The 15,965-nt window shown below is 40.1% G+C and overlaps 1 protein-coding gene across 2 annotated transcripts in view; it reads left to right on the plus strand.

The window, feature by feature from the left end:
- ncs1a (neuronal calcium sensor 1a) overlaps positions 1–15,749 on the plus strand; it is a 41,211-nt gene extending 25,462 nt beyond the window's left edge. Inside the window, exons 3-8 of one of the 2 annotated variants that reach the window (XM_034300715.2) lie at positions 4,848–4,986; positions 5,589–5,667; positions 6,276–6,364; positions 6,604–6,681; positions 12,796–12,916; positions 13,054–13,839. In XM_034300715.2, the coding sequence (XP_034156606.1) occupies positions 4,848–4,986; positions 5,589–5,667; positions 6,276–6,364; positions 6,604–6,681; positions 12,796–12,894 (484 nt within the window). In that variant the 3' untranslated portion in view covers positions 12,895–12,916; positions 13,054–13,839. The other variant, XM_026922103.3, reaches the window with a different exon arrangement.
- Positions 15,750–15,965: the final 216 nt, after the last annotated feature.

The raw sequence follows: 15,965 nt of genomic DNA on the forward strand, positions 1-15,965 counted from the left end.
TTTGTGTAAGCTAGAAACTTCTGTGACTTCTTTCACAAATATTCTGTAACTGCACCAGCTTAACACTGTTAACAAGCTAAAAAAAACTATTTGTCTGCAAATTGTTCTCCCTCTGTTGTAATTTCTTCTGTTTTTGCCAGACTGGCTCTAGTACTCAAGGTACAGGTTTGTACACAAGATTATGAAGGATACTTGAATGCTGCCATTAAAAATAATGTCTTACAATGTCTTTCTATTCTGTAGCTTTAAGATTTCCCTTCACTGGAACTAAGGGCCCAAACCTGTTCCAGCATGACGATGCCTCTGTGCACAAAGCGAGGTTATAAAGACATGGTTAGCCATGATTGGTGTGGAAGAAGTTGAGTGTTCTGCACAGAGCCCTGACCTCAACCCCACTGATTAGTTTTGAGATGAACTGGAACGCTGATTGCAGGCCAGACCTCCTCACCCGACATCAGTATCTGACCTCACTAATGCTCTTGTGGCTGAATGAACACAAATGCCCACAGCCACGCTCCAATATCTAGTGGAAAGCCTTCCCAGAAGAGTGGAGGTTATTATAACAGCAAAAGGGGAATAAATCTGAAACAGAATGTTAAGCACGCACATGAGTGTCAGGTATTTACATACATTTGGCAATACAGTGTACCTTAAGTGCAAAATTACAGAAGTAAACATGTCTTGGCTGAACAAACTGTAGAGTAAACAAAGCCCAAAAATATACCCAAGCTCTGAGAAAAAGTTGAGATCATTTTACTGTATTAGGTTAAAACATATGCGTATGTGTAAATATAAACAGATATGTAAATTCTGCCATCACACTTTAAAACTACACGGATGAAAGAGTTTACTGACTGCGTCTGTAGCTGTGCTGTTATTTGACAGCCTTTCGTGTTGCAGTACTAACAGCTGGTGCACCAATGACAGCACAGCTGGCTTTATCAAGCTTCTTGTTACTATTTCCTCAAACACACACTCCTCTTATGATTGCAAGCAATTATTTTTTTTTAACTGTTATTCAGATGTTACAAACAGAAACTTAAAATGCATGTTATCCATCTCAAGCTTTTACTGCCATATTCCCTCCTCCACACTGTTAGTCAAGATAATCTGCTGGCTGTAAATGTTTCTTCAGTCTGGAAAGCATCTCCTCCCACCACCGTCTCTCCAGCCATCTCCTCTGCTGATTACAAAAGGCTGTGGCTTGATTAAAATAGCCTGTTTGTTTGTTCAGCGTATCAGCTTGTTCACCAAGCAGAACAATGGTGCAGCTAGATGAAATCATAAGGAAACATTCATGCCAATGAAAGAGAATAAGTAAAGTCTACAACCTGAGATCTCTCATTAACAACAGCTTTCATGAATTTGTTTGGGCATAGTTGATTTTAGTGATGTATTAAAACTCCAGTCAGTCTTTTGCTGAAACAGTAATCACTACCCAAGATCTGGCCCAGAATAACAAAGAGGTATTCTGGTTAATATGATTCACGGGTTGTTTAAAGGCTGTCATATTATTCATATCATTTATATACTCTATGTTGGTATAGTTTTGAAAATTATCTTGCTAGCTACATACTGTATTTGGAATGGCCTAAACATACTGCATAACAAATGAACTTTGTAACTATGGTTCAGTGAAACCTAGATAACTGCCAGAGTCTGTGTGTAGCATCTGGATACTTTCTTGTGTATTCAGGCATTCTGCGACCTTCAAACAAAGCTGCTTAGTGAGATATTACACGGTATTTGCAATAAATACCTCTGATATACAGCCGTCATTCCATATAACCTACTCAACGAGATAGTGCCACTTCTGGATGAGGGGTTGCATACATAATTAGTAACCACCCCTTCAATACACCTGGACAGAGAGAAACACCTGGATAAAGAATGTCAGCAATGTCATAAGGAACGTGACTCAACTCGGAGATGACTCACTCACACAACTGGGAAGGATAATGTTAAGAATGTAGAACATGGTGATGGTGCACATGTAGCAGTAGTACAGAGTCCCTGGAGCAGCAGGCCTCCATGAGGACGAGATGCTCCTCATAATGTGACATCTCACAGGAGAGGATGATTGTCCTGCACATCTATAGGTGGGGGTCATGTCCACCACTCAGTGGGTCGGCCTCTTCGTAGACAAGGAGGCCCCCTGTGTCTTTTCTCAATGATAGATAAGCAGCTGGTGGTAATTTATCAGACTCAGGAGGATTGGTGGTAATTTATCAGACTCAGCTATGAATCGGTATGTCCAGGGAAAACCTCTGAACATGCTTGGGCAGTGTGGAAGATCTGGAGGAGAAAATGCAAGGGAGAAAGCGACCCACAGGAAAAACATTGAGGCAAATGCTACTTATCAAGTGGTGTGTAAAACTACACAGCGCAAGCCTGTAGAGATAACACAGAAACAAAGCAGTGAGTGATAGCTAATACAGGCCAGTAATGCCTACAAAAGAAAACTCATTCAAAGCTAATGGTGTCCTTGAGCTGCTGCTATCCGTGCCTGCAGTGAGAACACGATTAGCCCAATTTCAGCAAGTGAGCTGTAAACTAAAGACCAAATAGAAAATGAACCAAAAGTAAGCAATTCACTCTGAGTACCTAGCAAATGGACAAAGACAAAATTAAAACCAATTTAAAAAGACCAGAATTGCTGAGTTGTTGTGGTAAAGGGTCTAATTGCAGATACACTCCCAAAAGTCTTTTACTCATTAGTCACTTCCTGCAGGTGGGTTGAATCAGGGCTGAGACGACCTCTCAGTACAGCAATGACAACAGTACAGCAATACTGCACATGTGAAAGCTCCGTAGGTATTACTTAATATAGAACCATGTGAACATTAATGCCAGTATTTGTGTTAACACATCAGAGAGAAGAGCGTGGATCTGTCCGCGTCTAACGGAACCCGTGTAATAAGTTGTTAGACAGTTTAAATTTGTCTGTAACATGCCATTTGGAAATCTCCTGCTGATTAGCAACATGGTGTGCTCATCCTACAGGAGAGCTGTGCGTGCACAGGATCTCACATTTGGAAGAAATACAGGATGAAAATTGTGTTAATATTAACAAGCTCAAAATGGCAGAAATCTTCACTTGTCCATGCAGCCGTTAAGCAACAAAAATACATAAAAATACAGCTGACTCTCATTAAAAAGATAAGATAATCCTTTATTTGTCCCCCAGTGGGGAAATTTGCATTGTTACAGCAGGATAGGAGACATAATACTTATAATAGTAATTATATACAATCTAATTATAAAAGATATAAAAATATAAAAGAGACACACCAAGAATGCACAAAAACACAAACACACACCAGTATTAAAGTGACCCTGCATTGATCACACACAAAAGCAGGGATCACACACTCAGATTGGTGCTATTCAAATGTTGTGTGAGCTTTCATGGACATGACAAAGTCTGGACACAATTTCCACTTGTGTGAGGCTCAGTGTGTCACTCCTGATGTCAGTATCAATACTGTGGGCTAGTTTTATGTTTAGAAACAAGGGAAATAATTTAAAAGTTCATTTAAGCTCTTTTTTACTCAGCATACTTTAATTATACAAGTGCGTACTGCAGCCAAGAGGCCTTCATTAGCTTTTTTTTCCCCAGCAACAGATGGCTTGGTGAAACTTGGCAAAAATGTGTACAGCCTGTCTTGTCGAATATATCTGGTATCATAAAGTAAATCTCTGTTTCTATTCGATGGATCTCGTGTTATATGTGTGTTGCTAATTATTCGACTGTAAATGATTACTGATTTTTCCTATAAAAAGTCATACCTTGGAGCTGAGATTCTGATGTCTCTGCAGAAAACTATTTTCTTTTCCCATTACCTATTTACTTATTCATTTTCTTTGCATATTTTCTCATTTTCTGTGTCCAGAACAGTCCAGAAATAATCTCTTGCTCTCTTGTTCACCTTAAGCATGTGCCCTGAAGAGGCTTTTCTACTTATCAAATTTTTTCAGCTGTTCAAATTTCAGATTAAATGTCAGGGCTGATTTTCCCAAAAGCACTGCAGCACAAGGATGATTATGAAATGGGAGAGTGAGGGGCTCCCAAGTGGTGCAACAGAAAACGGTTCACCCTAGGAGCCTCAGGAGATCACAAGTTCGAATCCAGACAATGCAACAGCCATCCATTGGGAGTCTTGAGAGCAAAATTGGCCGTGCTCTCTGTGTGGGAGGGATGGCATTCTCTCTCTCCCCTGTCAATCGCAGTGACGCTGCCTTGTGATGCAGTAGTTTGGAAAGATGCATGTGTTAGCCTGATAGTGCGAAGTGGGGAACTTGCTGGTGTGTGGGAATTGGCATACGGAGAGTTTTGGGGGGTTACATTTAACACTCTCTACCATTTAAGAGTATCTTAACTGCAGGATGTTTGGGGGAAACTAAGCCTACCTCACTTTCTTTATATAGTAGTCATTGTACTGTCTTGTACTGTCTGCATATGTCTGCACTTGTGCACTTTATGTTTAAATTATGTAGTCCCTTGTATTTCTGTGTTGTTCTGTGTTTGTCTTATGTAGCACCTCGGTCCTGGAGAAACGTTGTTTCGTTTCACTATGTACTTGTATATGGGTGAAATGACAATAAACTCCACTTGACTCGACTTAATGCATTATTTTCATATAATGCATTACTCATTTGCTTTGACTGATTTATGATTTTTGATATTCATATGTATAATGAACATGTTGAATGTGCTTTTCTGTATATAGAGATGCCAAATAAGATCATATAAAAGCTCACATTTATTAATAACTGCTTCCTACATCTCTCCCCCCTTTCTGTTCCCTTTCTGCGTCTATTCTTCTCTTCTGTTCTCTTCTTGTCAGGTACAAGGGTTTTATTAAAGACTGTCCCAGTGGGCAGCTGGACTCAGCTGGCTTTCAGAAGATCTACAAGCAGTTTTTTCCCTTCGGGGACCCCACCAAGTTCGCCACATTTGTCTTTAATGTCTTTGATGAGAACAAGGTAAGGAGGCGTCAAGATTGCAGGTCGCAGGGTGAGACTGGGCGGCTTTAGCAAAAGACAAGGGGAGCAAAACCCAGTACCTATGAGCAGGTTCTAAGTGTTCTATATACAGTACTGGATTAAACACAGATGTGTTTGTTTTGTTATTTGTGTAATGAGATGTGAGATGGTTACGCTGTGTGTGTGTGTGTGTGTGTATACATATTTACAACACACGCTGACCTCATCTGCCTGTAAACAAATTAGCATTTGAACCTCAGCAGGGCTGTCAGAGAAAGCCAAATCTTCATTCACACCTCAGTATTACAGATATGACAAATATGTATAAACTGTTAGTGTCAAATATATTATTTTGTGGAGTATTTAACAGCATTAACTTGATAAAATGCTGAATATTTTGGCTAGAGTAGATAAATCAGTTTAGCTTTTTTAGGCTTTGTGTCAGAAATGATGATGGCACATAACAGGTACTAGTTCGGGTACGAGATACGATGTGGTTCTGCTCATGTGCCTATGTACCTACCTGTCCACCTCTCTCTCATTTTAATGCATCTCTCTCTCTCCCTCTCTCTCTCTCTCTCTCCCTCTCTCTCTCTCGGCAGGATGGACGCATTGAATTCTCTGAGTTCATCCAAGCGCTTTCAGTCACCTCCAGAGGAACACTGGATGAAAAACTTAGATGTAAGTGCTGAGTTCTAAAGATGTCCATTATTCATACACACAGTGCAACTCCTTAAGTCTTGATGACTTCAGCAAAATAAATCTTAATCAATTGTTTCTATGATTCATATATTAAATAAATTAAGAGTTTTATTGCAGTTGTCTCTGTGTTGGTACTGTCACAATACAAAACATAATAACTGCAAATATGCATGTATGCAACTTGTGCACAAGAATACAGAAGGCCAGATGTGGTACTAAGCTGTACCAGTGCACACCAGAACAAAAGCAAAGCTACCACATCTGGGAATGTAGGGCCAGTTACATCAGCTGCATGTAAATGAAGGCTAAGCCTGGTTTTAGCAGCACTAAGTTACAAAACAGGTACTGTTAAATATTATTGTGTCAAGTTCACAGCCTTTGATCAAGAATAGCAATTAAAATGCATTGTGGATCAAAATGTACATGGCTGACTACCTTTTCCATACAGAAAGATTACACTGAACAATGTCTTCCCTATCTGATAAACATGCTCAGAGACTTCATGCTCATTAGTACTGCTGTTGAAAAACTTTCAGTGTAGAAGCATAACAGCAATTGTACATGCTCATATAGTGTTGATGTTGCAGGGGCCTTTAAACTTTACGACCTTGACAATGATGGCTACATAACTCGAGATGAGATGCTGAACATCGTGGATGCCATCTACCAGATGGTGGTGAGTTATATAACGTATAAATTCCTGTTTCTCTCTCCTCCTTTATACTACCACTAGCCTGACCAGTGAAAATGCCATCTTTATTTATGTTTGTGTGTTTGTGTGACTATTTTCCATGTTAGCTATAGGTTGATTGTGGCTTAGCATGAGAAGGAAGTTCATGAACACGTGAGCACATTCATGAGCGCGTTCAGGTCTGTTAGATCACGTGCTGAGGCTTCAGCTTCTTTTGATTGCAGGGAAACACAGTGGAGCTACCAGAGGAAGAAAACACACCAGAGAAAAGAGTGGATCGCATTTTCGCTATGATGGACAAGGTGACGTCCACACACAATGATTTCAGTTTAATAGCTACAGTAGGAATATAAAAACTTCTAACATGATTTTATATACAATACTGTGCAAAGGTCTTAGGCCCTGTCATTTGTAAATAGTAAGCTTATCTTAGATGTTTATTTTATGATGTGTTTAAAGATATTTTAAAAATATATTTTATATATTTTCACATACTAGAACCGAAATGGTCTATGCCAGACACCAATTAAGGGCGGAGTCTACCCATTTTCACGTACATGGTCTGTGTGGCTTTACAGCCCCCAGACTTTTTTTTCTTATGCTGTAGTTGAAGCTAGGATAGTTGAGTGGTTGCTGGAGGTTAAGGAGTAACTTAGGGGCTGAAAATCATTTTTTATTCTTTTTCTGGGCTTATGAATTGTGTTAGTTTTTGACTGTTGGTCACACCAATAAAAGAACATTGGAGCTTACCTGGAGAGCTTGTGCAATCTGTAGTGAATCCACTCTCTGAACACAGTCAGGCGTCACACACAATCCCCAAGGATGGCAGCAGTGAAGAGTCTGCAAACAGATAAAAGCACTGTGAGTGTGGAGCGCCTGTGCAACATGCTCCAGAACTTCATCCAAGCTCATCATGAAAGAGAGGTGCCATTTGAAAGAGAAGCAGCAAAACAAGAACAAAGGTGCCATTCACTACAGCGCCAGTTTGGTCTGTTGCAAGAAGGAAGTGCAAAGAGGCCAGAGAGAAATGCTGCAATGAATCAGTGAGAGAATGGAACCAGTTTCACTGCCACAGACAAGACAGACCCTGCACCTAGGACAAGCAGTGACCCTGGGAGCAAACAGCAGCACTGGACACCAAGAAATGCCAAGACAAAGTGCAGTATTTACGAAGTATGTACAAAGCCATCTCTGAGAATGAAGCCGGTCAAAGAAGAGGATGACACTGAACATTACCTAACGACATTTGAATGTATCGCATTCAAGGATCAAGGTGGCCCAAGAAGGGAGTGGGCATTGCATCTTGTAATGCTGCTTGAAGGTAAAGTCAGTTCAGCATATGTGGTCATGGACTTTGATGAAGCTTTGTTCATATGAAATCAACAAAGAAACTAACAGGCAGCACTTCAGAGAAAACACTGTGCTTGAGGGCAAAACGCCAAGAGAGTTCTAAACAAGACTGAAGGTCCTGGATGAGAAATGGATAGAAAACTTAAGAGGGCTAAGTAGTATTCCAAAATGGTGAATCCCAAAAGCAATATTCCAAAATGGTGAATCCAGAGCCAAAGGCTTAGATTATTGAATGCAGCCCGTCATCAGTGAAAAACCATTGGAAAATGGTGGAAGTGTACGTTGTAATGAGACAAGCAAAGGGCGAATTACAGCTTGGTGGAGACAGACCCAGATCCGGCTTTCTGCCCAGTAAGTTTGGGAGTTGGTGTTGGTCCAAAACAGCAGGGAAGTTGTACCGCTGCACAAGGACGTTGGGTTAAAGAAAACTTTAAAGGAAAAAACGTACGTAGCAACTATAAGCAGCTTTAAGAAAAAAACACAGCTGAAATGCTACAGGTGTACCCATATAGGTCACAAAAAGAGTGAATGCCCTAGCCTGCCTGTTAGCTTGAATCACCTAGGCTATATTCCAAGAACTGAGAAAAATTTTGAAGAGCAAAAATATGATAGAGACATGATAATCCCTGTGAAAACTGAACTACTAAACTTTTAAACACTTAATCGATATGGGCACCAATCAAACCTTCATTTTAGCCTTAATCCTTACTAAGTGATACACACAGGCAAACTTATTGACTAAATGCATACACAACAACGAGCAAGTATACCCAACAGCAGATGTTTGCATTGAGAATAAGGGCCAAGCTTATTTACAGCATGTAGATGTGATAGAAAAATCACCATCTGCAGTTATACTGGGTAGAGGCATTACCGTGTAGTCGACCTTTTAAACATAGAGCACTGTGTATCGGAGGCTATGGCTATGACTAGGCCCCAAGCTAAACAAAAGAAATCAGCTGAGTTGACAGAGGATCCATAAAAATGACTTACTTGTAGCAGAGAAGCACAAAAAAAGAAATGAAATGAAAAAGCGACAAAAGACAAGAGAAAGTTACGGCAGGAGAATAGTGGAGCAGTTAAAAAAAAAACCTGCTAGCAATGAAACATTGGGTTACCTAGCAGCATAGGAGGTGAACGAGCACTTAGTGGATCCTAAATCGCTCAGAAAGGAAATACTAAAACTAGGACACTCAGAACTGTTGGTAGGCCATCTAGGACACACCAAAGCACTTAACAGAAAAGCAAGCCGTTGTCAGTACCTAGATGTATTGGAATTTTGCAATTATGCCCAGAGTGCCAGTTAACAGCCCGAGGAAAGAAATCTGACAGAGTACCTTTAATAACTTTGCCATTTTCGAGAATTGCCATGGATATAGTGGGCCCCTGCCAAAAGTCGTTCAGGAAACTGCTATATTTTGCTAATCTGTGACTGCACAACTTGCTATCCAAAGGTGTTACCTTTGAAATCCACCACCTAACTGGTGGGATGGTGGAGCATTTTAACCAAACACACAAGGACATGCTGGGCAAGTACATGACGGAGACAAAAGCTGACTGGGATAGCTCCCTCCCATATCTTATGTTCATGTACAGAGAAGTCCCACAAGCTTTAACAGGATTTTCTCCATTTGAACTTCTGCACAGAAGATAGGTATGAAGTCCACTCAACTTCCACAGAGAGGCTTGGGAAGGGGACAACACAGAGGAAGGACTGAATGTCCTGGCCTATGTTCTCAAATAAGACACAAGATAGACCAACTGACAAGCCTTGTGCATGAGAATATGGAAAAGGTCTAATAACAACAGAAAAGGTGGAAAGGAGCAACTACATACAGTATGAACTGTGTCTGAGAGACAGAAAGAACAAGAAGAAGAAGCAGAAGACTTTTCAACTAAACTTCCCCATCAACATGCTGAGACCATGACAAGAAAGAGCTGAGAGTGTCGCAGAACAGCTCTGGGTATATGCCATTGAGGAAGAAGAAGAAGAAGAAATCAAAGAACAGTACTTCCCCACAAACTGCTGCACAAACTACTGCACCAACAGATCATCTCAGACAACAACAACAGAGGTAGGTAAACAGCTGAATTACAACAAATCCGTTCAGAGAGGAACCAGGAAGACCGAGCATCACAGAACACCACATCTGTCTTACACAAGCAGTACCCATTCGATAGATGTGCAGGGTAGCAGTGCGATTGATTCCTGACCTCAAGAGAGAGGTGGAGGCAATGTTGGGGCTGGGGAGATTGAACCAACCAAAAATAGCCCAGTGGTATTGGACCCAAAAAAAGAATGGAGGACTACAATTTTTTCTGGACATTTCAAAATTAAGCACAGTATCAGGTTTTGACCCTTGCCCGATGTGGAGAGCTGACCAACTGATAGAGAGGCTGGGTAAAGCAAAGTTTTTAACAACATTGGATATGTGTGAAGGATACTTGTAGATACCATTGTGTCAGGAGTTGACAGCTTTCCATGTGCCCAGTGAGTGGCCTATACCATGTTAAAGTTATACAGTTTGGGCTACATGGAGCTACTGCAAAACTTTTCAGAGACTGATGACGTTTTGAAAAGCACAGTTGACTTTGCAGCAGCCTACAAAGATGATGTTATCATTTACAGCATGACTTGAGAAGACCATCTGGACCATCTGGCAACAGGATTCCAGAGAATTATTAATGCAATACTGACAGCGAATCCAGCAAAGTGCAGTTTGGCAAGAAATGAAGTCTCCTACATAGGACATGTCTTGGGGAGTGGCAGGATAAGCCCACGAGTCAATAAGGTGGAAGCCATCAGAGGATATCCAGCACCAATCCCCAAGGAGGGTGAGATTCTTTCTTGGCCTAGTCGTATGGTATCGGAGGTTTATCCCCAACTTTTTCAGCCATGCGGTGACACTCACTTACCTGACCAAAAGGGACGAACCCCAAAAGATCAAGTGGACACAGGAGAATGAAGTAGCCTTCCAGGACTTCCATGCATGTGCTCAGAGCCTCTAGTTTGTCAGAGCCCACATTTTGAATGACCATTTGTTGAACACCATTTCATGAGAAGACCAACTGTGTTTAGTTTAGTCTGTCGGCCGCTCTTTTAAGCATTTTTTATGTTTAATTTCATTATTTTTGAAGGCATCTATGTTTTACAACATTTCCTAAGACTTTTACACAGTACTGTGCACATATATATATATATATATATATATATATATATATATATATATATATATATATATATATACATACACGCCCCACTTTATTAGGAACACCTCTACAGTTCATGATCAAACATCAGAATGAAGACAAAGTGTGATTTTGATCGTGGCATGGATATTGTTAGCAGATGGGCTGGTTTGTATTTCAGAAACTGCTGATCTTCTGGGATTTTCACACACAACAGTCTCTTGCGTTTACACACAATGGTGCGAAAAACAAAAATACACATTTTTTTGACAACTGTGTGCGCTGTTGATAAGAGGGGTCAGAAGAAATGGCCAGATTGGTTCGAGCTGCCAGGAAGGATATAGTAACTCATATAACGCTTTACAACCATGGTGAGCAGAAAAGCATCTCAGCATGCACAAAACATCGAACCTTGCATTGGATGGTTTACACACCAGTCAGCCAAGAACAAGCATCTGAGGCTATTACTCTAGACTTCCTGTCAGCTCAGGTCATTCTCTTCCGATCTCTCTTATCAACAAGGTGTTTCAGCCTGCAGACCCTCCGCACACAGGATGCTTCTTTTTTTTTCGCACCATCCTTTGTAAACTCTAGAGACTGTTATGTATGAAATTCATCAGGAGAGGAGATCAGTTTCTGAAATACCCAAACCAGCCCATCTGGCACCAACAACCATGCCACGGTTAAAGTCACAGAGATCAGATTTTTCCCGTGTTGTTTGATGTTTGATGTGAACATTAACTGAAGACCTGTATCTGCATTTATTTTATGATTTTATAATCCAATTATATATTTGTCTGGCCATCTGTTTGCATTAAAATTGGAAAAGATCCAATTATGTGTAGGCCTATAAATGCGATTGTTTATAATGTTGATAACCTATGTCTCTCTCATACTTTTCTCTCATAATTTTCTACTTATTATCTGTTTCATACTTGGGCTCATAACTGTCTGTTGATAATCAGTAAATCACGGTCTAGCCTCTGTGCTGCAGTGGCTCTTACTGCACCAAAGCCATGAAGGACAGATTATATAAAAGGTCAGAAATGCACTGGCTTGAGTAGACTTTCAAACCAAGATATTTTAATTCCCTGATTAATGGAGTGAGAAACTCTCACACAGTATTTCTCACCACTACAGACCACCTCAGTCACCATTCCAACAATCCTACACATCACACACTAAACTGCATTGCAGTCGACACGACAGAAAACTTACCATCCAAACCAGCACATACTCATCCTGTCACTCAGACCACTACGGACCACTAAGCGGGCAGTAGCCTGTTATATGCTCTTATTGATACAACGAACTGAAACACAAAACAGCTTTGATGAGGACAACAATGTAAAATCCCTTAAAACTGAAGCTTTATCATGAACCTGTTTTATCTCAAAACCTGTATGTGAAGAAAACTGATAATGAGAAATAACTTAATTAACAGTAACACAAGCAACAAAAAGTGCTACGATGGTTGAAAGCTCTGAAGCAAGTGTTGCTCACAACCAGTTTCATGGGTTTTGTTACTTCCACTGGAGGCTTGTGCCAGATTTCATGGGTTTTGTCACTTCCACTGGAGGCTTGTGCCAGATTTCATGGGTTTTGTCACTTCCACTGGAGGCTTGTGCCAAACAACCTCTGAATGGAATCTCCTAGTCATTATTATGAATTTACCATAACGCCATCATAACATGAACGCACTATGGATGTGTATACACACATACACAACACAAAATTCTCACAGGAGCAACTGTGATCTTTTTTAGCGCACAGTGATTTTTTTAACATAGGTATTGTGACAGTATTGTTGCACTGCACAGCCCTGTGACTGATTCTAAGTTTGAGTTTGAGGAAAGTGTACATGTTTTCATTACCAGAATGCAGACGGGATGTTGACACTACAGGAGTTTCAAGAGGGCTCCAAGGCAGATCCTTCCATTGTACAGGCGCTGTCACTCTATGATGGCCTTGTGTAGCCAGACTTCAACATGGCACACAGTGAGTATCCATGTCTCTCCATCTATTCACTGTTTACTGGGACAGTGATACAGTTCTGAGACAATATTCTGAATTCTTTTAGAGACACAAGCCTTTAAACAACATTGCTATAAGCAAATTTCTTCTGTACACTACAGTGGTGCAGTGCTGCTGCATCACAGCTCCAGGGTCACCGAATCAGTCCTGAACTCGGGTTATTGTCTGTGTGGAGTTTTGCATGCTCTCCCCGTGTCTGTGTGGGTTTCCTCTGAGTTCTCTGGTTTCCTCCCACCTCACAAAAATATACTGGTAGGTGGATTGGCTGCTCTAAATTGCCCGCAGGTATGAATGTGTGTGTGAAAGTGTGTGTGCATGGTGCCCTCTGGACTGGCAAACTAAAAAGTTATGCTTGTGAAGAGCAGAATGAAAATAAAACCCCATGAATCATTTCTCAGTTTTATTATTTTCACTGTATTATATTATGCAGCCATTTTAATAGGAACACCTGTACACCTGCTCATTTATGCAGTTATCCAATCAACCAATCATGTCTCAGCACCACAATGCTTTAAATCATGGAGATACAGGTCACGAGCTTCAGTTAAGGTTCACATCACACATCAGAATGAGGGAAAAATTCGATCTCAGTGATGTTTGATCATGGTATGGTTGCTGACAGACTGGTTTGAGTATTTCAGAAACTCTTGAGTATTTCAGTCTTTAGAGTTTACACAGAATGGAGTAAAAAGCTGTACAGGTTCCATCACTGAGATCACATTATTTTCCCCATTCTGATATTTGATGTGACCATTAACTGAAGCTCTTGACCTGTATCTGCATGATTTTATGCGTAGTGCTGCTGCCACATGTTTGGTTGGTGAGTATATAAAGTAGTAATATGGTCCTTAAAATAGATGTTTCTTGTTCAGTGATATTTTGTCTGATCACAGGCCACCTCGACAATCCATTTTTGCCATCCTGCTTGCTCTGTGAGAGAAGCTGATGTGTTCCTTGCTTTCCCACACTTGCTTGGACCATGTACTGCGTTGGTGCATTGTGGGGGATGCTTGTGGATACGGCTCAGCTGTCAATTATTCATCTGCATAGTCAAAGAAAAACACAGGTCAAGACATCACAGATTGTGCCATCTTCTGCAGAATTATTCTCAAGATTCTTGTGAATACGATGAATTAAGTAATTTCCTTTAAAGGAGAGAGAAGCACCCATGCATGAGCAGTGCACATTTAAAAATCAGTATATTACTGAATACCAGTAGACCCATCTATTTTATTTTGTTCGGTGGAGCAAGATGAAGACATTCAGACACATCAAACTCTTGAGGGGCCTCCAAACAGGACAACATGTTCCACAGACTTTCCATATAAATATATAATAAACGAATAAAACTTTAAACTGTGTTACTGAATTGTAGATTATGGACAATGACATGAAAGGCTGTGATTCACTGGACCCGAGAGGCCAGTCTTTTTGAAGATCAAGTGAAAATGTATTATACTTGGTTTCATGTATGCAGACATGCATCCAGTATTTAATTATCTATTTATTTAATTGTTTTAAACTGTTCTGATCACAATTGTGGTGTAAATTACTGCTGCAAACTGTGCTGCTCTTGTGACGCTTCTGTGATCATTCTGGGGTGTGTGACTTGCATTAAACACTGATATGGTGATGTATTGCTTCTCCAGCCTAAACGTAGCATATTATGGACCTAGAAAAGTGACAGAGGGAGGATTGTTAAGCCTTGGCTCATATGCCTCAAAAGGAAGTTTTACACCATTTTCAAGTTTTCAGATTATTTTTTCCTTAATATAGTGCATTTTGTGCAAATCTGTTAATTTGACTTGGATTCTTTTTTCCATTTCAATCCACTTTTCTGAGTCAATCCACTTTACTTGCTTAACAGAAATTTGTGACAAAATGAGTCTAATCTAGCAAGCTATTTTTCATAGCTATGAAAAAGATTGGTTATTTGGCAAATTTTTGAGAAACACTAGCTAAAACAATGTTTACGTCATGTCCACAATTGCATCATTTTACAGCATGGAGAAGGTACACCCATATGGCAGCCAGAAGCTTCACATCCCTCTGTCCAGAATGACATCATGAGCTATTATGGTCTGTAATATGTTTAACTATGGTACTAACAAATCTGTAATCAAAAAGGTACTTTGTACAACAGGACAGTATTGGAATATGCAGCACATTGTACAGCATGGAACTGTAAAATATGTATTCATTCCCTGTTCGTCTACACAAACTGCTGACTTTTCTGTTAATGCGGCAGGAAACAGTTCAAGTCTCATTACTTACATGTATTGACACTCGAACTGTATTATGTAAAAATACATTTTATACCCTGTAGTCTTTGACATGGGAAAAACTCATTTAAAGATGTTAAGGACTATATTATTGTAAGTTTTGAGGGTACATGTACATCATTTGTACCTTGGGGGAAAATTGGAAGAATAAAACAGACATCAAGGGCAGCTTTTTAAGCATAAAACAACCCATCTTGGTCTCCTTAGAGAAGTGGTTAGGAGTTCTGCCTGTTTCTTTCAAGAACTCAGCACTGAAAATTGTATTGCTAACACAGTCAATATTGTGAATACACTCACATCATACAGTATGTAGTGACATGTGTTACTGGAATTCCTAAATAAATCAAAATGGTTTTAAAACAGAAATCTGGGTCTTTTACAGAGGAAGCTAAATTGAGATTAATAAAGCTTTCCCACTGATTAGAAAGCTATCTTGAAACGTGATGTAGTTACCAGTAAGGCTGAGAGACATGATAACACTAATATTGTATTAAACTATGCCACTATTCACTTTCCTAAGTATCACAAGTTCGGTTATTGTTGACGCAGTTTCAACACTGATGGACTCTGGGTTAGATGTACACACGTCAGGAGACACAGAGCAAAACGCAACGCAACTGCAGAATTCGCTCACAGTGTGTCTGAAATGAACAAAAATATGGTAAAAATTAATTCTTATTAAATACTATCATGTCAGAAAAAGTAACTGGTGTGGAGGGTATTAATGTGGC

Source organism: Pangasianodon hypophthalmus, chromosome 27 (genome assembly GCF_027358585.1).
Source record: "Pangasianodon hypophthalmus isolate fPanHyp1 chromosome 27, fPanHyp1.pri, whole genome shotgun sequence".
In the NCBI taxonomy this organism is placed as follows: domain Eukaryota; kingdom Metazoa; phylum Chordata; class Actinopteri; order Siluriformes; family Pangasiidae; genus Pangasianodon; species Pangasianodon hypophthalmus.